Here is a 24,074-nt window from a genome sequence, read left to right on the forward strand (position 1 = left end):
TTCCCATTCATCTTTTCTCTCTGTCCCTCCTTTTTTTGTCCCAGAAAAAAGAGCCATAAAAGATCAGAGAGGAGTGGAGAAAGCAGTTGTTACTCTGTGCTGATAATGGAGGAAGTAGTTAGCAGCAGAGAGCATTAATAGGGACTCAGCATTAAGAAAGGAGCATTCATGAGTGCTGTAGTGTGTCAGAGGAAAATCTAGTGCCTAACACAGTGGACACCTAGTCTTTGTATTATTTTACAAACAGTCTTATACTGTATATACGTTAAATATGTATTTTTATCAAATTTTATATTTTATTTAACAATCTTTATCCCTTTACAAATACTGAATAAGCAGTTATTAGTTGCTATATACATATTTTTATTTACACATCATCACAGGTGTCCTTACTGGTTTAGTCTAATGTTATTGTAACGGCTAAATCATAAATAAATAAAGAAGAAAATTAACTTTTAAAAATGAAACTGAGGCAACAGATAGCAAATCTTACGCAAGGAATTATCTTATATCCAGGCAAGAATATCCTTATATATATATGCCCATTCTGGTGCTCTAGTCCAACCTCCACCTGTCGCCAATAAATAACAAAAGCTGCCTTCAAAATAAAAGCATGACAAATACATTTAATTAACTTAATTATTGACAACAAGGAAAGCAATTCTGCAGAGGGCTCCCTGTTTGACTTTGTTTTGCTGCTTGTTAAAGTTTTGGTCAGCATCAGATTTTTACTCTTTCGTGGTGGTTTTTTTCATCTTGTCCTCTTCCGTAGTCACTCATGCATTATCTGTTGAGGCTGTACAGTCCTTTTCTACTGTACAGCCTCATTTCTGACTAACTTTGGCACATCCATCTATGTTTTACGTCTGGGTGTTTTCTCTTCTTGTCTCATGATATAGAATTTGAGGTTTGGGTTAAAGGTAGTTATTTAGTTTGCAAATGTTTTCAGGCGTATGTGTCTTTGTTCCTCCGGTCCCAACAGCAGCAGACCAAATTCAAGGCCACAGTTGGGCAGAAAGCCGGCCTAGTGGTCAGCTTTTTCCTGGAAGTGACACACTGTTTCTCTGACTGTTGACCATCCTGCTGCCTGCTGGCTTCTGACCAGTGGACCGTGGTTCTTTTGAAACAGCATGCACCCTAACAACAACATGAGCTCACAGCTTTAATTATACTGCAGAGCTACACACATGTATTCGATCATCGGGTCCTTAAATAAGATAAGACTTTGTTGTTTTCCATCTAAAGTGAGAATGTTAAATATATCCCTTGTCTAAACTTTGGAAAGTGATGAGAATGGATGATTTATGGATCTGTCAGGCACACAGCTGAGTGTAACTCACTTTGATCAAATGTCTCAATGATTATAAATGTGGTTTGTACAAGTTGAGCCACATTTCTTCTCACAAAATGTGTTATCCCTCTGAGTGAGAAGGACACCTTTCTCAAGACGCCCATCAAAAAGCTCCAGACAACCCGGGCCTTCGCACAATGAAAGATTTGGTTGAGTCCATACAGCAGAAACTTAACAAGATCCTCCACAAGGACCCTTATGACATGCAAGACGAGGGTCATGTGACTGGCAGACTCTATATGCCGGGCGGCTGTGGCTCAGGAGGTAGAGTGGTTGTCCACCAATCAGAAATTCTGTTGTGCGGTCCCCAGCCCAAAGTGTCAAGGTCCTTGAGCAAGATACTTAACCCCAAGTTGCTCCCGATGGCGGGGCCAGCAGTGTGTGAGTGTTTGTGTATGTTAGTCCCCCCTGAGCAGGTGGCACCTTGCATGGCAGCCTCTGCCTCTGTGTGCTTTGAGGGGTTGCAAAGACTGGTAAAGTACTATATAATGCAGCCATTTGCCTCACACAGTACGATATGCCTACAGTAGCTTCCTTTAACCTGGGGGACATTATGATTATTGAACAGTTTGTAAGCCGCACCCACCTATTATGATAATTGAAATATCCAAAAGCTGGGAAAATTTAGATATGAATATCAGGTTGTCATTTTTCTTTCAGGTAAATAAATATTATATATATTTCTTTAATTTAGAATATTTCTAAACAACACCGGCATCATGTCTTATTACTTATACAATATATTTGAAATAAGCTAAGCCGATTCATTGGTCTGCCTGCATCAGTTAGCAGAAAAATATTCTAAGCAATTAAATTAATGGCAAATATTTACCAAAAATAAACCCAAATTGTGAAAAACCAGAATGTGTTTTCGGACAACTGGTGGTGCAATTTGAACAATTTAATGAAAGCAGTTTTCTCTTTCACCAGAAGCTCAATCAGGCTAAAATAAACCAACAGGTTGTTCCAACTCTACACCAGTGTGTGTGTCTGACTGAGGCTGTTACTTCAGTCTTCTTTCTTTAAAGTAGAAATCCCTCTCTCATTGTTGATTAGACCATTGTCTGCCTTCTTCAGACATCAGATCTTCTTTTATGATAGAAAAGTAGTTGACCTAACATCCCTTTGTCTGCCTTCTTCTGTCCTTGTTTGATCTTGCTCTTCATCTCTTCTTCTCATCTCTCGATAGCCGCCTTTTTTCTGCTTCCCCTTTGTCAGTCTGCGTTGTTTCTTGTGTTGAAGCACTACTGACAAACACGCTGGCACATGCCTCTCTTCCTCTGTCGTTCTTCTTGTCTGTAGCTTTACATGCCGCTGTTTTTTTAAAACCTAGATAAACATCTTCTGTTTCTTTTCTTCTCTGCTCCTCTGCACATGCTGTTTTCCTCAAGGCTCCATGTTCTAGGAGATTGTGTTGGATAAGGGACACCTGTGTCAGTGCCGTGGTGCTCAGCTGTTGTGTGTGTGATCATAGACCAGGTCCGGGTGTTTGGAGGTATGATGAACTTTAAAGCGTAGAGAAGACAAAGCAGACAGAGGAGCAGCTATCAGGTTAAGTAGAGCTTAGGATCTGTTGGTGTTTTAGGTCTACAAAACCCTTTCCCATTGAAGTCCACTGTGTTGTGACTACTGGAAAAATGTAGACTCTACAACCTGAGGAATCTCTTCAAGGACATTTGGTAGGTAGTTTCCTGCAGGCATGGATGTGAATTGTGGTTTCTGCGTTTAGGACAAACTGAATGATGTACATGGGATTAAATTCTTTCCCTACACATTTCCTGAGCCTCTCCATTCCGAAATAAAGCAAGTTATCTTGTTGATATTTCCTGCTAATACAGATCTCGATAAAATTGCTTATCATCTGTAGTCATACAAACCACCATTGAAGCACTTCTGAAGAACACAGCATGTCGTTTCTGGGATAGAGACTTTTATTGAATATAGGTTTATACCACAAACTTATAGGAGGCAGACTTGTTTTAGTATTTGGTTTATAGATTTATTTTAACACCTCACTAAAAAAGTTTGGTAAAGAGCCAGCCAGTCATAAAGAGGCACAAGATGCGATAGTACAAATGAGATTGAGAGAAACCATGTCATTGTCATTGGCAAATGAGCAAAACTGTTCAAGATAAATATCAACACGCAGTTGTAGTTAATTATTTGCTTCTTCTGGGATGAAAACACATATACAAGTTTATTATAGACAAACAAAGAAATGATTTGTTCCTGGGCTTACAATTTTCTCTTTCAATTGCCTTCAGGAGGTTTGGGTAAACGTGGCTAATTCTGGCTCACCCCTCACAATTTACGCAATGACCTCATCCACATTTTATACTGTGCCACATGGATAATTGCAATCAGACCTGAAAAAAAGGCTCAGCCGCAAAACTTTATGGGAATGTCTTTAGTGAAACAAACCTTGAGGTTGAGCCATGATCAGAACAAACGCCTCTATTTAAGGATTTCTCTACAACTCTGCAGTAAAATCAAGAAATGTCTTTTCATCCAGTAAATATGGGTCATGATACAACATACTACCTTATTGGGGTCAGAGTTCCTTTTTAAACTTAGACTATCTTGTTTATTATCTGCAGGTTTACAAATCTGGATTAGTGTGGTATTTAGTGAGGGGCAATAAACTGACACATATTAACGGCGAGTCTACGACCTTTGCTATCTCCTGATCTCCGCTCCAGTAGATTGTTGGCATTGAAAGATGACATGTGCAACACGTTAACACAATACATGGACACTAAGGCATTTCTCAATTCATTAATTTGGTCTCCAAGATCATGCTGTTTGTTCCTCGCTAAGATTAAGAAGATGTTTGTTCTCATTTGATCCCAAGTTTTGACACTTTCTCTAAAGTTTACCTGGTTTCCTCATGATTCCAGATATATTCAGACACCATAAGTATCATATATGTATGTAATAATAAGATATTATGATACCCACGTATAAACTGACCCAACAACTTTCTCCTCAGGGTGTCAGCGTCCAGTCGGTCTCTCCAAAGGAAAGGCAAAGGTCTGCTACTACAGCGGCTGGTACTACTGCCAGAGCTGCCATCAGGACAACTGCTTCCTCATCCCAGCTCGCCTGCTGCACAACTGGGACACCAGCAAACACAAGGTGGGAAAACACACTCAGACACACACTCGGTACAACATCAGGGTATATTTGGGTCTTTAAAAAGCTTGTCTTTAGGTGCTAGGGTTCATAAGGGCATCAATGAATGGACACTCTTTTTTTAGTAAGTGAGAGGTTTCCTGGAACTTAAAGTCTCAGCTTCATGTGGTCTGTAGGTCAGATTTTCTTCAGATGAAACTTAGCTTAAATAGAAGTGAAATAGTTTCCTCGATAACTCATATGTCAAATCTTTGTCGTCACAGAGACTTTTGTATGGATTCTAAGCACCAAATCATCCATCGTAATCATAAGTCATTCTCAAGTGTTCTCCCTGGCATATCTGCTGATGCAGTGATCCTGATGTTGCCTCTGTTGTGCTCCTGCAGGTGTCCAAACAGGCCAAGGAGTTCCTGGAGTTTGTGTACGAGGAACCCCTGCTGGACGTCCAGCAGCTCAACCCGTGTCTGTACGAGCACTGCGAGCCTCTCAGCACCGTGCTGCGTCTCCGGCAGCAGCTCCAGTCACTGCGGGCCTACCTGTTCAGCTGCCGAGCAACGATCGCCGAGGACCTCAGACGAAGGCAGGAGGGGTTACTAATTTCAGATCTCCTATAATGAAGCAATGCCTACTTGCAAACCATCATCATGTTTAACGCTCCATTGATTCAAAGGGCTGAGCACAACTGAACACAAGTTAATGCGAAATAAAAAACCTAGAAGGACGTAAGGATAGTGAAGACCTCTTCTATGGCTCTGACCATTAAGGAAATATAAAACATGTATCAAACCCAGTATTTGGATCCACTCACATATAATGGGTCCTTCCGTGGCCCACCGTTCCCCAAATGTTTCATGCTAATTGGTCTAGTATTTATTCCGTAATTCTACTAATAAGAACGAAAAACATATAGATGAGTGAAATCGTAATCCTATTTAGGCCAAACAACCATGGTTATATATAAATAAATATGTCCTGATACTCATACTGACTGTAAACAAGGAGATATCCAGCCTTCATAAAGTTGTGGCATACCAGCTACTATATGAGTAACATGCCTGTGTTAAACATGGCTGATTGATGACACAGACTGTTAGCATCTCCCTGTATGATCCGTGTTTACATGTGTGTGACTGAGTGCCTACATGTATATTGACATAACTTGTATCTGCATGCATTCCTGTGTGTGTATATGCTGCATATACATGAAAGATGTGTGCCTGTGTGTGTGTATGAGTCCATGTGTGTGATGGTCCGGGGGATGACTGTTTATCTGAGTGTGGTCCCACACTGAAAGCTTCCCCTGTGAGGAGATGGATGATCCTTGCCCTACTCTAGGTCACTAATACACTGATCTAAGATTTTCTACAGGAGAATATTCCAACTCAGCAGACAGGCTGGAATCTGATTAATACTCTATCGTGATAGTTTACATACTATTTGTGTTTGTGCTTTTTTTCTATGCCCTTCTAAATGGGCTAATATTTCACCGATTAATCAATCAGAGTATACACGACAGACAAAAGACAATATGTTATAGGCAGCAGATCTTAGATGCAGAATTATACACACAACACTTTACAACACACAGATTGTAAATAAAAAGCATCCCAAGATCAAATCAGATTAATAGAGCTCATTACTCTTGGTCTTCATATAGATTTTTAAGTCCCATTAATGTGTTTGGCTTGCCAAGTACTTTCAAACCAAAACTCTTGGTATTTTATGGGCCGAAGAAATCCCCTTATGAGTCGTTCTGCTGTTGCAACACAGAGACGAGCAGCATCATGTCCTTCTGTGTTTACTTTTGTCCCATTAGCAAGTGCCGGCTAGTGCCCTGCCACTTCTAAACACTGCAGGATTGATGATGGCCGTGGTGCTAAAACCTTTCCCTGCTCATCAGTCTACTTCAGCGGGAATCTGAAGAGAGATGTCTGTTGCATACATGCAGAAAAGCACGCTAAAGGATGTCAATTAGAGAGCGCTGCGTCTGCGGGCCCGTGCAGCAGTTAAAAAAGGTTGTGTCATTGCTTCGATGTGTCAACACCAAGATAAGATTTGGTTTTGGTTTGCAATAGATTGTAATTTGTTAAGTTTATCCACCCACTACACACACACACACACACACAGGACTTCCTACATCTGCTGTTCACACACAGTTACTCAGTCTGACCCTCCTTCAGTATACGATCGTAATCACTGAGTGATAACAGAATACTAATCAAAGGTGTGTCTGCTGCTTCAGTTAGTGAAATGAAAAGAATTAAATACTATCAGGTCTATCAGGACACGTGTGTGTGTGTGTGTGTGTGTGTGTGTGTGTGTGTGTGTGTGTGTGTGTGTGTGTGTGTGTGTGTGTGTGTGTGTGTGTGTGTGTGTGTGTGTGTGTGTGTGTGTGTGTGTGTGTGTGTGGGAAAGTGTGTGTGTGTGTGTGTGTGTGTGTGGGAAAGTGTGTGTGTGTGTAGGCTTATGAATGCTGATGTGGTAACCATAGGTAACGTACCAAACAGAGTAGTTTATCAGTGGTGCCTATCACCATGAGGTGTCTGGATCACACACACACACACACACACACACACACACACACACACACACACACACACACACACACACACACACACACACACACACACACACACACACACACTGTGCTCTCACATGTGAATACATGCACATACTTGTGTTTTGGTGACACTCATCACAGCTTAGACAGGATTTAACAGGGTGCCATCCATCTTAGTGGTCTGAGAGGAGGCCTCGCAACACACTCACTCACTCACTCACTCACACACACACACACACACACACACACACACACACACACACACACACACACACACACACACACACACTCACTGACATCGGGGTCCAATAATACATGTCGTGTTAGACGATGGAGTGTGTCTCCTGAATTAATATTATAACTTAGTTTAGCAGCATGGACTGAAGTGGTGGTTAAACATTACATCAGTCTGATGCGGATCTTTAACTACGGTATGGGATTTTTGTTACTGATTTATTTTTATATATATATATATATATATGCAATATTTAGCCTCCTATTTAAAAACTGGCCTGCACCCACCAAAATAAGCTTCATGTTGAGATTGTGTTCAGAATGAGAACAATCTCAACATGCAAATAAATAAATAATAGAAATAAACGTGAAATTGCAGGAGGGTATATTGCACAAAGAGTCGGATTATTGAAGCAGTCCCCTAGCCCAGACAGATGAGGACTTTTCTTAACACCAAATTAGTCATGACATTAAAAAGTGTTGTAGTCTTTGAACTATCTGCAAATGAAAACATTTAGTAAATTGTATTGTTAAAAATCTACATGTTCGGAATTACTTTATACTTTATATCAATAATTGCTCTTTATTAAATAATAGAAATACTACAACCGGTGTGTTTAATTTTCTGTATATTTTTGTTTCTCAATAAATATGACCCATGACATTTTTGAATTTAAAGATAAAACCGTCTGCTTTGAGCTTTTTGGTCAATGGCATTATTAGCATAGAGTATCCCATCATACTCTCAATACTGACAGGTAACGCACATGACCTGCTTCACACAGAAAGATGCATTAAAGCGTTTCCTTGTTTTTCTTTTCACAGGATCTTTCCCAGGGAATACCTGCTACAGCACATCCACCTGTACTCCATGGCTGACCTGCAGCAGGTACACACACACACACACACACACACACACACACACACACACACACACACACACACACACACACACACACACACACACACACACACACACATTAATATGTCTATCTTGGCCCAAAACTGATAGAATATTCTCATATATATTTATGAAGCCTTGTTTAAAAAAGTAACATTATATTTGTGATTTGTTTTAAAGATTTCTGTCATCAGAAAGGAATCTCGAAAAATATGAAAATGTTAAGGGACAAACTAACAATGCTATGATCATTTGATTTGATTTGTTGGCAATACAATAACTCTGGCCTCATCCTTTAAGTAAGCACAACCTCTCCTTTGTGTCTTTGGCAGTAGTCCATGTCATAACAGTGATAAGAGAGGATAATACCCTCTAATAGCTGTATTTAGAGTAGGGTTTGCTCTTTTAAGTATCCTGCTCCAAGAAAACAATGGTGATGTTGGAAAGAGTTCATATCTCTCTTGTGAAAACCTTTAACTCTTCTGTTCTCACTTATCTAAACTGCATATCTTCTTATCCAGTGGCATATCTCTACCACTGGGCCTGCTGTCCATACCAGTCCCACCACCCAACTCTGTTTGGAGATTTGAAATGTTTATTATATGAAAGTAGATAAATATATATATATTTTTAGCAGAGATCATTAAAAAAAGAAACACATCCTGGACTTTGAGTGTTTCGGCATCCAGTCGTCAAACTGAGTTGGGGGGGTCAGAGGCAAGCGTCCACAAATGACTGAAAAGTTCTTTTGTTTGTCATTATGTTCATTATGTTGTACCCTGCCCCATTTTTTTTTCTTTCAACCCTCCCTTCCCTGACTCAGAGCTTGGCCACAGACTCTCACGGTGAAAGGGATTGGACCCCCACCCCACCCTCCTCGTCCTCCTCCTCCTCCACTCCCACACTCTGTGTCTCTCTGCTTCGCTAATTGGTTACATTCAGAATCAACAGGCAGAAAAACAAAGCGTGACATCCCTCCATTCTTCCCAACATCCCCTTGGCCTCACACACGCTCTGTGAACATGTGTGTTGAATGTGTGTGTGTGTGTGTGTGTGTGTGTGTCCTTCATTCTCTCTTTCGCTGCTAAACTCTGTGATTTACTCATAAACACCAAACTTAGTACTGATTTTAACAATAGGTTATGCGCAGCTCCCTCTTCTCTCTCTCTCTCTCTCTCTCTCCCCCCTCTAACCTCCCCCTCTCTCCCCTCTCTTGGAGATTCTCAAGCACTCTGCCTCTTAATTGGTTTTCCATATTAACAAGCTTGTTTCTTTTGATTCACCTCCTGAATAAAACGACGCTCTTAATCAACGTGGCTTTTTTTGTTCCCGCTCAGAGGTCAGTGAAGGCTAAACTCCCCTGGCTAAACCCTGGACCACACTAAGTCTATTCACCTCCCAACAAATAGCCTCCACCCATATCCCCCCCATTAGGAGCCAGAAAACATATGTGTTTGTCTAAGGACACTCTGCCCTTTTCCACTGCTGGTTTTAAGGATTGTTTCTGTGTGTGTGTGTGTGTGTGTGTGTGTGTGTGTGTGTGTGTGTGTGTGTGTGTCCATCCAGCAGGCTTCCCACAGTGATACTCTGGTATTCCCTCTATGCCAGGCATGCCTCTCCACTCACACTTATCCAGACACACAGAGGCCTCTTAAGTAAATGTTAAAAGATTGCACTGAAAACACAGGCAAGAAAAAAACACAGACATACAGTAGTTTGTCATTACAATTTCAATTTAATTAATTGTAGCTACTCTTATCCAACCCCGTTTTATTATCATACACAATAACCACATTTCAATTACTGTTCTAATAGGGCATCAGGCAAAAAAAGTGTCCATCACATCATCTGTACAGTTAATTAAAAGTGTACGGGAACCCTCTGATATGACTCCAGCATGTATACACTGACAACTAACATACTGTGTGCGTGTGTGTGTGTGTGTGTGTGTGTGAGAGAGGAGAGGGTGTTATCCAAACAGAGCTGGTCTTTCTAGCCATGTAATCCCAGCTGGCTTTCTAGTTCCTCAATGGAGCTGTGTGTGTGTGTGTGTGTGTGTGTGTGTGTGTGTGTGTGTGTGTGTGTGTGTGTGTGTGTGTGTGTGTGTGTGTGTGTGTGTGTGTGTGTGTGTGTGTGTGTGTGTGTGTGTGTGTGTGTGTGTGTGTGTGTGTGTGTGTGTGTGTGTGTGTGTGTGTGTGTGTGTGAGACACAGCGAGAGAGAGAGAGAGAGAGAGAGAGAGACAGAGAGAGAGGAGGGCAGGCGAACGGCTGTTAAACAGCAGTTTTAGGGGATTAGGAGGTTTTGGAACACAAAGACTCTGCATGGAGCAGAAAAAGAGGTTGAACTGGAGGGGGCGGAGTTTAAGAGGATGGAGGGAGGGAGAGGAGGTGAAGTGTGTGTGTGTGTGTGGGGGGGGGGGCTGTTTGGAGGGAAAAATTGGTAAAGGAGTATTTTTCCTGTAGGCTGCTTTTGAATCACATATTGAATGTTGCAAAAACCACAAAAACAAATACTGATGACGCTGCTGTTTTGCACATCATTTAAAAGTGTAAGTCCTTGTTAAAACATCATGTGTTTATTCTCCATAGTGTTTTTATAAGTTCAAACTGCCACTGAGTTGCTGTCTGTGTGCTGATTTTCAGTCTCATCGCTCTGGTCAGCAGCTCAGGCTGACAATGCAAATTACAGCAAGTCTGGATTGTTCCCAAATCAGACATTTCAGACGGCTCCTCTCAGTTCCAGGAACAATTGAACCACAGGAGCTAAAATCAGGAACTAAACGTGTAACTTTTTGCATTCCTGTTTGTGTTTCCACTGCATCCGGAGGACCGCAAAGATTATGCAAATTTAAACTGGTAATGTAATTCATTCAGTGGACATAAGGCAGATGATCTGAACTGTTTTCATGGTGGGATTCCCACATAGTTAAGACCTGACCTGAACCAAAGAGGTGTTTTACTTTCTCATATAGTCCAATATTTTTTTTAGATCTTTTAAGAAGAGAAAAGCTATCCATAAAAAACACAAAGTTACATTAACTGTAGTCTATCAATAATATCTTTGATTCTTCTTTTCTTTCCCATTATGTTAATCATCTCAAAATACAACCAATTTTTCTTGCACCTGTGCTGACACTCTTATAAGGATTCTTTTCATCATTTTGCGGAGTACAAGAAGTCTAACAGAAGTTAGACTGAACCATTAGAAAGCTTTGCCAGCGGGCTGCTGCTGGTTGGCCCAGACTCTCAGGACAGCCATCAATATTTGGCTTCATTGTTGTCCATGTTGGGTGTGAGCAAGTGTGAAAAACAAATGGGTTACCGTTGCCACCCTGTCTGAATGATTGTCCCCTTGTGGCCCTCCTGTCTAGAGTTGATTTGGTGCTTTAATGTAGGAAATAAAACGTTCAATGGATATTTATAGCAAGCAGCAATAGCAGATATACAAAGTCATTTGAGGAAAATAACACTGAAAGGATTTGTGAATTAAGTGGAATCAAGCAGTCCTTTCTGACTGATTCAGTGTTTATAATGTGAGATTGCAACCAAGCAAGAAGTTGTTTAATTTACATTTACATATCCCTATTTTCGCCTGTCCATTTACTTCTGTCACCCTCCATCCATCCATCTTTCTGCGCTGCCCTCCTTCTTTCCCACCGTCCCTCCAGAGTACCAGTCAGCCAGCAGAGCTGTGCTGCCAGTGTTTGATTCTGCCCAGTCCAATTATAGAGGCCTTAATTACTGAGGCTGTCAGTCTCCATCAGGAGAGCCATTTGTCATGTGGACCGGGCTGGACCGGGCTGAGCAGGGCTGCTTACGTTTAGTTTGGGGACACATACATCTGTCTGACTTTCTGCACTGTAACTTTTATTCATGTAGTTTATCCCTGTTGTGTTTATTTCATTATCTTGGCTCTTAAATGACTGTCTTTAAAATCCTTTTTATAATGTGTTCATGCTGCACTATTTTTTAATGCTCTTAATGTATTTCATGTTTGTAAAGCACTTTGAATTGCCTTGTGTTGAAAGTTGCTATATACCTAAACTTGCCTTGCCTTGCCTTGACTGCATGGAAGCCTTTATCATCCGTCCTGACTGAGCCTGTTCTCAAATATAGAAGGAGAAAAGATTGGGTACACGTCCAGGTACACTATGGAGGTGTCTTCTAAAATAACACCTTTTCTGTATTCAGGGCCTAACATACTTCAATATCTGTCCAGACCTTGTTTTAATAAACGTTCGGATCTCATCGCACACTAGCAGCCTTGTTTATGAAAGTGTGCCTAGAACAAATAAAACAACTGCAGGAACTAAGCCTACTTACAAATTGTTTTTCTAACAAACCTACACCTGTGAGTAAAGGTAGTCATAACATTTAACACCTGCTTGCACATGAAAAGGCTCATCTTAAGCATACATCCATTTAGATTTTCAATTAATTTGCTAATTGCTTTCTCATCTAATCAATTCATTATTTGGACCATAAAATGACAAAAATATGAACAGCAAATCCCAAGATGACGTCTTCAAGTTGTTGGTTTTATCTGACCAAAGGTCTGAAAGATTATCAGTTTACTGTCACATAAGACCAACAAAAAACAGCAAATAGTACTCTATGAATTGCATTATGGAGACATTTCTTTCATTCATAGACTTGAGTCATGTTCACAACCGGTGTTAACATTACTAACATTACTCATTGTGTGGCTTGGGCGGGGTTGTGGGCGGGTATTTGACATAGCGGCTCCAGTCCTCGGATCACTGCTGTTCAAACTTTGTCTCCAAATTACTTCAAAATCTCAAAGATAGCAACTCCAGCATCCATAATATGTTGGAGTGAAACTTTTTTTCTTGCATTGTGCATTGCTTGTCTTCCCATGTCGGACATTTTCTAACCACATCATATACTTAACGATAACTCACGGGAAGAGCGCGTACATACAATATTTTCAATTGCAATTTTCCCAAAACCTTCAAGGAACTTGGGCCAGCAGTTTTTCTATTATCCGGCTGACAAAAAAAAGTCAGGAGGCCTAATCTGTTTGACTCTGGAAGTCGAGCCAAACAAGTCCCTTCAGAGGCTGGCTGGAATAAATGTAGTTTTAAGAGATATGTTTTAAAACATCGGTCTCATGTTGGTCTGGGTCTCATCATTTAATATCATCACTTATAGTCTTCAGTGTAGACCTCAGAGTATGTTGTACTGTAAACAGGATCAGTATGCCTCCATGTTCCCTCTGTGTGTGGTTTCTTCCTCCTCTGCATCTCATGTCCTCCTCTCGTCCTCTCGTCCCTGCCGTGCAACAAACAGCATGAAGGAGGTTATAATTGGGAGGTCCAGAGCTCTGCCAGGTGGAACCACTTGTATCTGAATACAGGCTCTCGCTCTCTCTCAAGATCTCTCTCGTATATTGTATCTCTACCACTCTTCCTCTTACTTTATTTCCCTCTGTTACACTCTCTGTCTCACATGCACTCCGTCTGCTTCAACATGATACAACAAGGCTATGCGACCATATTGAGATTTAATTTCTGTAAGAATCTACACACTTTATCTTTTACTAACTGCTTTTTCTCTGAGTCATCCTCCGTCTATTCCTTACAATACAACTCCACTCCCCCACCGCCAAAACCCCGCCTCACTTCTTAAAGGAACTTTCTAAGGGTTGCCATTAAAGGGCGTATACCTCCTCCAGTGTCTTCCTCTTTCCTTCCTTCAGCTTCCTCTCCTCCTGTCTCCACAGATAGGTTTATTTTCTTTAAGTCTTATAATAACATTTGAAAACATAACCGGAAATCCATATGATAATTCTCTGCAAGTATTGTTTCAGAATAAGGTTCATTGCAAGGTTGCTTCTCACATACAATACATATGCCTTGGGTTTTTGGTGTGTCAAAATATGTAATAAAAAAGTAAACAAGTACCTGTATATGTTAAGAGGAGTAAATGTCCATAGTATAAAGAAAAAAGTGCATTAATACAAACCCAGAGATTTGATAAAACCCTAAACATATTAAAACAAGGTGTTATCGTTTAAAATACACACTGCCCGGCCAAAAAAAAGGTCACCAGCCTGTGGGGGGGCAGTGCTATGATCTGGGGTTGCTGCAGTTGGTCTGGTCTAGGTTCAGCAACGTTATGTGCCCAAAGAATGAGGTCAGCTGACTACCTGAATATCCTGAAGGACCAGGTTATTCCAGCAATGGATCTTTTCTTCCCTGATGGCACGGGCATGTTCCAAGATGACAATGCCAGGATCCATCGGGCTCAAATTGTGAAAGAGAGGTTCAGGGAGCATGAGACATCATTTTCACACATGGATTGGCCACCACGGAGTCCAGACCTGAACCCGATTGAGTATCTTTGGGATGTGCTGGAGCAGACTTTGCGCAGTGGTCCGAATCTCCCGTCATCAATACAAGATCTTGGCAAAAAATTAATGCAACTTGTGGAAACGATGCCACAGCGAATGCGTGCCGTAATCAAAGCTAAAGGCGGTCCAATGAATATTGAGTGTGTGACCTTTTTTTTGGCCAGGCAGTAGCTCAGTCAGTCCAACAGTGGCTCAGTTAGTAGGGGCTTGGACTGGGAATCGTAGGGTCACCGGTTCAAGTCCCCAAACAGACTTGAAATATGGAAAGTGGACTGCTACTTGGAGAGGTCCCAGTTCACCTCCTGGGCCCTGCCGTGGTGCCCTTGAGCAAGGTGCCCCCTCCCCATTGCTCCCCGGGCGCTGCACGGTAGCTGCCCACTGCTCCTAGTACTAGGATGGGTTAAATGCAGAGGACAAATTTCACTGTGTGTGCTCTGCTGTGTGCATGTATGTGACCAACAAAGAGGGTTTCATCCTCCGATTCTTCTATGTTAAAGGTACATTATTTGATCACATATCCTTCTAAAAAGCCTTTAAACTATACTCAATCCCTTGATTTGTATTTAAAATATCTCACATCCTCTACAGTACACTAATGCAGACCCATGTAGAGTGTTAGCAGAGAGCTAATGTTGCTACATGTGTAGTGGTTTGTTGTTGTTGACCATGTCCTTTCTTCTGTTCTTCCTCTCCCTCCCTCTGCCCTCTTTCTTCCCCTCTCCTCACCCGTCCAGGTGATTGATGGGAAACTGGCTCCCTTTCTATCCAAGGTGATCAAGTTTGCCAGCTCTCACGTCTTCAGCTGCAGTTTGTGTCGGGAGAAAGGCTTCATCTGTGAGCTCTGCCAGAACGGACAGGTCATCTACCCGTTTCAGGAGAACGCCACCAGGAGGTACAGATAAACACTGACGTCAACACATGTGAACTTTACTTTATTGATTATAGATATCATGGATTTTATTTAATCTGAATTGACTTGATCTAATGGAGACAAGAAATGATATGTAATTTTCAAAATGACATCTGAATTCTTTAATAACTGGAGATAAACCCATAAGATGAGCAACATTTCAAAATTGGCATCCTTCCAAAATGTTCCTCATGTTGAGAAATCCTGTTCTTCAGACGGAGTTGAATCAAGAACCTTGCATTTCTCTATGAGAGTGTAGCTTAAAGCAAAACCTTTCTATGAATATTAAAGTGTTTCTCCGAAGGCCGACATGCTTTATATTAACCCAGCAGTGCAGAGCCATGGGGAGACTCACAGAGGACATGAAGTCTGTAATGTCTGGATTTCTTCCTGCTCCGGGCCCTCAGGTGGAGAATGTGTCTCTGCCTGCTCCGTACCTGTTGAGTTGTGTTCTTCAGTCTTTGTGAGGACATATTTAAGTGCGAGACCAAAGGAGTCAATACATTTTGGTCATTACTGATCATATGAAAGGGCTGCTGGATCAGTTTCTCCCCAAAGAGTTTGCTCTTCAGATTCATCAAGCGACGATGTCATTAATGAACAGCCAGTGTAAACATTTATTAGTTTTACGATATACTACATCATGATTTTTTTTATGGTACCGTATATCATACTTTGACAGTTTTATGGCATACACTACAATTCTTTTTGGCACAAGGTACGTTGATATTTTTTATGAAACTTGGTGTGACAGTTAAAATGTAGCAATATTTTAGCTTTTTTCATGACATTTTTTTATGTCATGCTATAAGACGAAATATTTTATAACTTAATATAATACAACATGTTTTATTCATAATATCACATAATGTTACGTACTATATTATGGTGTGGCAAACGGCAACTTGTTGCTTTTTACACCACACTATACTATGACTTTAAAAAGCTTTATGATTTACTACGATGAACAATTCCTTTTTGAATTCCATTTTTGTTTTGACATCATTTATTTTTAATTGTTTGAAAAAAACTACTTCATTACTCCTGTACACGTGAGAAAATACTCTCCCTGCGTCTGCTGCTTGTCATTGACACGGGTCTGCAGTGTGTGTGTGTGTGTGTGTGTGTGTGTGTGTGTGTGTGTGTGTGTGTGTAAGCTTATTCCCACCACGGAGAGTTAACACAGTCCAGAGCTTTGTGTTGTCACTGAAACTGTGAGAGAAAGACAGCAGAGAGATAAGGGAGGATCAGGACTGATTCCTAGAAGAAACACTGACAGTGTGTCATATCACACACACACTCACACACCTTCCCTGTTGAGTTGTGTTTTATGACTTGTGTAGGAAGTGTGAAGTGTTAACTGATAACGCCTGTATGTATTGTACTTACTGGAACTGAGCGGGGGCCTCAGACACTGCAGGACTTTAGCCACTGGAAGTCAACCGCGTACAGTAGCACACTTAATAATGGGTCATATTCAGTTGGCTGGAAGCATGCTGGTCATTGAAGAAGACTTTGCATTAAAACATTAATAAGTACATTTATCTAACTCTCACATTATGGTGGTCTTAAATGAAAGAAGTTTATAGATTGCGTCATAGTTTTCAAGTCAAAGGTGGACTTGTTATTTGGTTTTAGTCTCATTTCAATGTGAAATATGTATATATTTTGTGTTGTTTTGGTTGACTCACCTGCGTGTTGTCCTCTGTCTCTGCAGGTGTGACGGCTGCGGCGCCGTGTTCCACACCGAGTGTCGGCAGAAAGCTCAACCGTGTCCTCGCTGTGTTCGCAGAGAGCTCCACCACAAGAAGCCGTCCTCCTTCTGGTCCCCGGACGACGACAGCCCCGGCTGCTTTCACCTGCCGTACCACGACACCTGAGACGCACACGGTTACTAAAGCATATACAGTTAGGGTGCTGCTGGGACACAACACTGGACAAAGTGCCTGCTCCTCTGACCGGTGTGTTTCTCCTGGACAGATTCTGTGACGGAGCTCGGAGCGTGGGATGCATCAGATTCGTACCTGATAACTCGCACCTGAGCTCAACCTCTTTGTCCTGCTGTAAAGAGCAGGGAGGAAACCATCTGAAGATCTGCTGCACCACGCCTCACACACTGAACTCCTTGTATTTTGTTTGGCAAACGTCACACGTCAAGGTCATCCTCCACCATCTTCATCCCTTTATGAATTATTGTTACAGAAGTTTCCAGCACAAGTTAAGACGTGAAAAGATCAGTCAATGGGGAGAAAGGTAAATAACAAAATGAGCAATTGAGTAATTCGTTTTTGAAAAAGCATAACACTTTTTCTCATTTGAGCCTCCCTAATATGGAGATGTGTTGTTTTTCTTGTGGTTTTTGACCAAACAAGCTAATCACGATCAGGTGTTATGTCTTTGTTTAAAGACTAACTATTTAATTTAGAAATAAAGTGATTAATTTAAGATGAAAATAATAATAATTTGCACTTATAGTCGTGTTAATGGGACACTCCATCGCAAACCTATTTCAGTATTAAACTCTGACACATAGTAGCATCAAAGTGGCTGTAAAGAGTTTCTAGTTTCATTCTTCCTAAAAAACCCTCATGAAGAATGAAGCAGGGTTTGTTGTGATCTTTCCTGCTGTTCATGCTGTCCATTACAATATTTAATTCCTTACTTATTTCAATGTGAGTGATTGGGGGACAAAGTCTAGTTTTCTTGTTTTAGGCCAAAATGTATTGAAAAGGTCATTTGAACAGACAGTCACTTCATTCAAGTTGGTATATTCCAGTTACAGTGTTTTAGTTTAAAATGCCTTTTTCTGTAACGACCGCATTGCCACCGTTTAGAAAAATAAAAACAACATTTAGTAGAAAAAAAAGCTATATCTTTAGAAGATATACACTTGACTTGATGAACTCAAACGACTCATGTTGTATTCAAATAAAGTTTTAAGAACACTTTCATACAATCCAAGCACTGTGGACATCACTCGCATTATGTAGGCATATGTTTTAATGGCCACTATGAACAGGAGGACTGATTACAAGAACAATGTTCAATGTGCGTACAGTTGAACAAATGAACCTTTCCTTTAATCAGTTTTCAGAACATCAAGAGAAGTTTCTCCATCCGGCAGCATGATCCAGTTTGACTTTACATGTAAACAATCCATTCATGTGTTTCCTGCATTAGTGTGAGCGCAGGAGACTCACAAGATTATTGAGTAAAAGGGAGGAAACATTATAGAAAATATTTTTTTGCTTTTCACAACTAAATTCTAGGCCAAAAAATCTGATAATATAGGTTACGTTTATTATTTTTGGAAACCAACAGATGTATAGAGAATAAATAAGTAGTAGAATTCATATTTACTGATCATTAATCCAGACAAACAGGCTGGATAATATTTCAAGTTTATGTTAAGTTATTTTTGGACAACATATTAGTATTGGGTAAGTGGATTATGCTGCTCTGACTGAATCCAAACTTATAAGAGTCATTTTGAAGTGGGTTTTTTTTTGTTGGGGGGGGGGGGGGGTCACATGGGATGTAGCTGAAGCCAATAGATTGGGATATGTTAACCAATATTACAAAAAGTTATAAATGATTGCTGTGATTGAAATATAGAAGTCTGTCCATCCTTCCTCTGTCCCTCTTTCATCAGATCATATTCTCATTAACCTTAAACTGAGTCCTTCTGCCTGTGGAACGAACCGTGTTTTCTTTACTCACTCATTCGTGTTGTTTTATTGATAAATGTAAACGGATTGTTACCTTAAAAAGGGTCGGACTGTCGGCGCATTGTCTTCAGTCTAACTGTAAAATACCAGGGGCAATAATCTACTGTAATTTATTATTTCATTGTTGCCTCCCCCCCCCCCCGCCCTGCTCTTTCCCTGTAATTCTACTTCCTCTTGTGCTTTATTCATGCAGAATCTATCAGACATGAGCTTTAGCTTTTAGTATCTCTATGCAACCTAAATGGCCTTTATAACCCACTGCTTTCATGAGTAAAGGTCTCAATACTTTGTGTTTTAACACTAGCAGCTGAATTTCCATCCTGTTTCGAGGCAGAATTTACGGAAATGTTGGGGGGGGGGGGGGGGGGGTTGTGTCAGGTTTGGCGCCAATTAGCTTCCTGGTTTCCCCAAAAATAATATCAACAAAAATTACAGAAACTGTAAATAATCTGCAAATTTAGTTTAGAATCAGTTGTGTTTTTGTTGGATCTAAAACTATTGAAGCCTACAAAGTAAGAGTACTTTTTCTTCTTCATGAACGGAAAACCTTTAGCAAGTAAAATGCTGCCTCAAATTTGGATGGAAATACGTCTGCTATTTCTACCTGCATCTGCTTTTCTGTGCTTATTCTTTGCTCATCCCGTTTTTCCAACTTGTTTAAGCCAAACAAACATGTAAAGTGAATTTATGTATGGATAAGCTTTGCAGGTTTACTCCTCAATATGTATTTTTGTGATCAGACTGATTCATGTTAATGAAGCATGTAGGGTACTGTAGACTAAAGTAAATAACCCAGCGTAGTTTAAAATATGGCAGGAAAAGTGCACTGATGTTTAAGTTTATTATATTTTTGTTATGTTTGTTTTGAGGGTAAAACAGGTGATACCACACACGTCATGTTTGAGTTGTTGTTTACTGCCTGCTGCATAAAGAGCAGGTGAAAGGGTTGTGAAACCTTTGGTTGAAGTATTGTTGAAATGCAGTATATGTTGACTGAGAATTATATTTATCGTAATTTTTTTCTGCTGCTTTTTAAATCATGCTGTTCATTTGTGTACTACAAAGCCCAGCAAGTTTCAGGGATAGTTTTTGTGATTTTAAATTGATTTTTGCACATAGATTTACAGTCTGAGATCTGTTCGCAATGAAAACAGTACACCTGAAAATGGCCGCTGCTTGGACCCCCCTGATGTACTCTTAATCAGAATCAGAGAAGAGTTACCCAAACTTGGCCCGGGCTCAAAACTTTATGCAATGATTACTTCAGGCAGTTGTAGTCCTATTATAGAGTAAAACATGCCTTCAAACAAAGTCCAAAACATGTATCTGTATATATTCCGGATACATTTATAAAGGAAGTTTAAAACGTGTGTTTTTGCCAAATGTTGGTGGAATTTGCTTTAGAATGTATGCATGTGATAACATGTAGATCTCATTAGGATTTGTGAGTAAGTCATTTGTTCACAATGTAAGAATATATCAAACTTTTTGCGACAAAGTTCCTGTTGCTACAGAACTTGGATGTGAGAGCATTGTGTGCACAAATGTTTTCCACTTCCTGCTGGGCTCTGTAGTCTGCCTCTCTGTAGCTGCATTATTTGAAATGTGCTTCTGATTAATTTAAAAGTGTATTTTTATTTGCTTGTTATACGCAGTATGGTTTGTTTGTTTTTTTCTTACACATTTGTCCCACGACTTGTTGTTTATGTTTCAGGCACATTACGATCATCGCAGTATGTTTACGCGTTTGGAGAAAAATGATTTGTACAGTATTTAAGCAGAATAACTGGACTGAAACGATTCTCTCTTTTGCATTTTTTAAGTTATTATGTTTCTATTATTATCATTGTTCCTTTTCATTGCAGCCAAACTTCTTATGCAAACACAGGGAGCTGATAGTTTCATTTAATCCTCCTGTCCTGGTTTTGTTCTAATTTGTCTGCTAGCCACTGATGCCAATAAAAACAAACTTCTTAATAGTGAAAGTGTTTGAATCGTTGAGAAATGTTTATATTGTTTGGCTGAGAACATTTGGGTTTGACTTCCTTCAATTTCTGCGGCTTTTATACGGCTCTGTACAGGTTTATTTTAGTAAAACGGATTTTAAGCATGTGGTGTCGGCTTGCATTGGCAAACAAACAGCACTAGCTACAAATAGTGTATTGGACAGCAGTTAATGTCTTGGCAAAGTGAACATACTGAGCCGTGAGTGAATGAAACATTTTAAATGTTTACATTTTTATTTGTTTTCCATAAAACTGGATGTTTACTTATTCAAGTGTATATAGTATGTGGGTATGGTTACATGCTCCCCTACAAAAAGAAGCCTTTTCATGACTTTTGGTTTACACATATTAATGTCTCCCTCATGAATGATCATCATGATCATCACTTTGGTCCACTTCATGACTAAACTACACTCTCGTCAGCTACTGTTGATATAGTTTCCACATTTTAGCACGCTTAACTGAGTTGGTGAACATGGTCATCATTAAAGCTGCTAAACATCAGCATGTTAGCATGGCATTAGCGTTAAGCTCAATGCTCTGGTGTCCCTTAGTAGATCCACACCTTCACCTTCTGAAATCTGTTTGAAAACAGGCTTTTCTAGTCACTCGTAATCCAGCTAACAGCAATATCCTCACTAATCTTTTTTGATAATTCAAGCTTAAATATAATCATTGACCTCAACATCTTGCATCAGCATTTAGCTCAACACTCTGATGTCTCTGAGTATAGCCTCCCACAGCTGCGAGCATGACAACACAGGGATTCAATGGAAATCTTAACATATTCATTCTACATCAATTTCATGACAGAAAGTTTAAACTTTGTCTGCTGACGAATCATTAATGATTTGATTGAAAACTAAGCAGACTTTGTTGGGAGGTTGTTTATCAACTACTGTTCCAAGGGGTCAGAATGGAACTACCACACTAGCTCAAAATTTTGCTGAGATGACAAACGGTAACGTGTCAGTTTGCGGATGGTTGTCAAGTAATGAGCTCAGCCTCAAACTGAGCTGCGAGAAAAAACAGCTCCATGTGAATAAAAGGTGCATGTAAACCTGCTGGGTGAATATGCATATTGTCTGAGAGAGCAGGGAGCTCACAGGCTGAATCCCTCGCCTGTGATGTATGTCGAGCAGCAGGCAAATTGAAGCTGAGTGTCGACCACGCTTAATTGTCATCGCCAATTAGTGCATTGTGGGACGCCCACAATGGATCAACTGTAGCGAGTAGAACGAAGTCCTTTGTGCTTCTCCAATGGCCCGCGGGCCAGTCAAGACTAATTTAGGACTCGAACAACGACGGAGCAGAAATGCCAACGAAAATGAAAACAAAAGACAGTTTAAGGAGAAAAAGAGGACGGAGGAAAGAAAAAGAGAGGAGAAGGGGGGAGGTGGACAACGGTCACAAGAGAGTGAAGGACTGGGCCTCTGCTCTCCCAACACACACACATGCACACACACACACACAGTCCCCCCTGACATTTAGCGAGCTGCTACACAAAAGCTGGCGGGGCCCCAGTGTTCCCAGTGACCCGGTTGTTCAGAGGCTCGTTTGGCCTTGTCCAACTTTCAGCAGGTTTGAGTCGAGCAGATTGTCTGTGTGCTTTTGTCAATGTTAAAGGGTAGATCCACAATTTTTTTCCTTCTCAAATCCGTATTAAAAACGTGTTTCTCCAATCAATCCCAATGAGGCTTAGGACCATAGCTTCACTAGGCTTTTACAAAGTGCTAATAGGGGAATCATCAAAGCATAAACCAGGATACATTTTTTTTCTTAAGTTTGCAGGCAGGGTCATAACCAGGACTTTAAAGAACATACTGAGGTCATGAATCCAAATCATACAACAACAACAACAACCTCACTAGCTCCTAATTTATTGTGACAATTATTGATTAATTATACAAATTGTCCAAAAAAGGATCAGTCTTTAGAAGTAAATGTTTATAATGTTACAAAATGTGTGAAATGAATTGATTCAACTATCAAAAGGAAACGAATCCTCAAATACTGTGACGCTGCTGCAGCGGCTCTTGAATAAAATGTAATGATTTTATAATAATCTCCTTATTGAAAAGCTATTTCCTCCTGATTAAGTTTTATTGACTCAATTGTCTGATTATATTATAATGGGCTTCATGTGGTCATGAATCATGAAGATCAAGTCTATCTTGATTTTGGAAACCCTCAAATCAGTGACAAATAACAAATTAAATCCAAAGTGTTTATTATGTTTCCACCGGATGCAGTTTAATCAGTAATGATATTTGGTTATAGGCTACAGCATTATGTTAATCTACCTGTAGTGTGGAGAGGGACACAAACCTGATTGGCCTTTAAGGGACAAAAATGGTGTCAGATTATCTTAATGGAACAACAGACTGTTTTCACACAACATTCATTTTACTATCATCCATGTTAATAAGCTGTAGCTCGAAGATTGTTGGAAAAAGAACCCTGAAAAGAAAGAACTCAAATACAAAAAGCAGATAACAGTGAATGTTTAATGAGAGATTTAATCAAATACAATTAAACATTTGTCCATTTTTCACAGTGTTATCAACAGAGAGAAGAGTGCGTGTTTGTGTGTGTGCCTGTGTGTGTGTGTGTGTGTGTGTGTGTGTGTGTGTGTGTGTGTGTGTGTGTGTGTGTGTGTGTGTGTGTGCAGACACCTGTATGAGCTGGGAGGAGAAATGAAACCACAGAGGAACAGATGTTGTTTCAAAAAGGCTTTGATACATAACAACTCTGATATCTGAAGCTGACAGTAGATTAGTTTCTGAGCTGATTAACCATTCAACACTTCAAATGCTACTGGGGTCACAGGCAGCTTTCATGGATTCCATGCAGAAAATAATAATAAAATAATAGCAAAA

General features: G+C 40.3%; 1 protein-coding gene across 3 annotated transcripts in view; it reads left to right on the forward strand.

The window, feature by feature from the left end:
• Positions 1-21,174, forward strand: part of plekhm3 (pleckstrin homology domain containing, family M, member 3) — a 34,562-nt gene extending 13,388 nt beyond the window's left edge. For 2 of the 3 annotated variants that reach the window (XM_063888352.1, XM_063888353.1), the window contains exons 4-8: positions 4,341-4,486; positions 4,870-5,063; positions 8,103-8,166; positions 15,286-15,443; positions 17,179-21,174. In XM_063888352.1, coding sequence (XP_063744422.1) covers positions 4,341-4,486; positions 4,870-5,063; positions 8,103-8,166; positions 15,286-15,443; positions 17,179-17,341 — 725 coding nt within the window. In that variant the 3' untranslated portion in view covers positions 17,342-21,174. The remainder of the gene's footprint in view (positions 1-4,340; positions 4,487-4,869; positions 5,064-8,102; positions 8,167-15,285; positions 15,444-17,178) is intronic. The other variant, XR_010166161.1, reaches the window with a different exon arrangement.
• The last annotated feature ends 2,900 nt before the right edge of the window (positions 21,175-24,074 follow it).

The sequence above is a fragment of the Eleginops maclovinus genome, chromosome 7, assembly GCF_036324505.1.
Source record: "Eleginops maclovinus isolate JMC-PN-2008 ecotype Puerto Natales chromosome 7, JC_Emac_rtc_rv5, whole genome shotgun sequence".
In the NCBI taxonomy this organism is placed as follows: domain Eukaryota; kingdom Metazoa; phylum Chordata; class Actinopteri; order Perciformes; family Eleginopidae; genus Eleginops; species Eleginops maclovinus.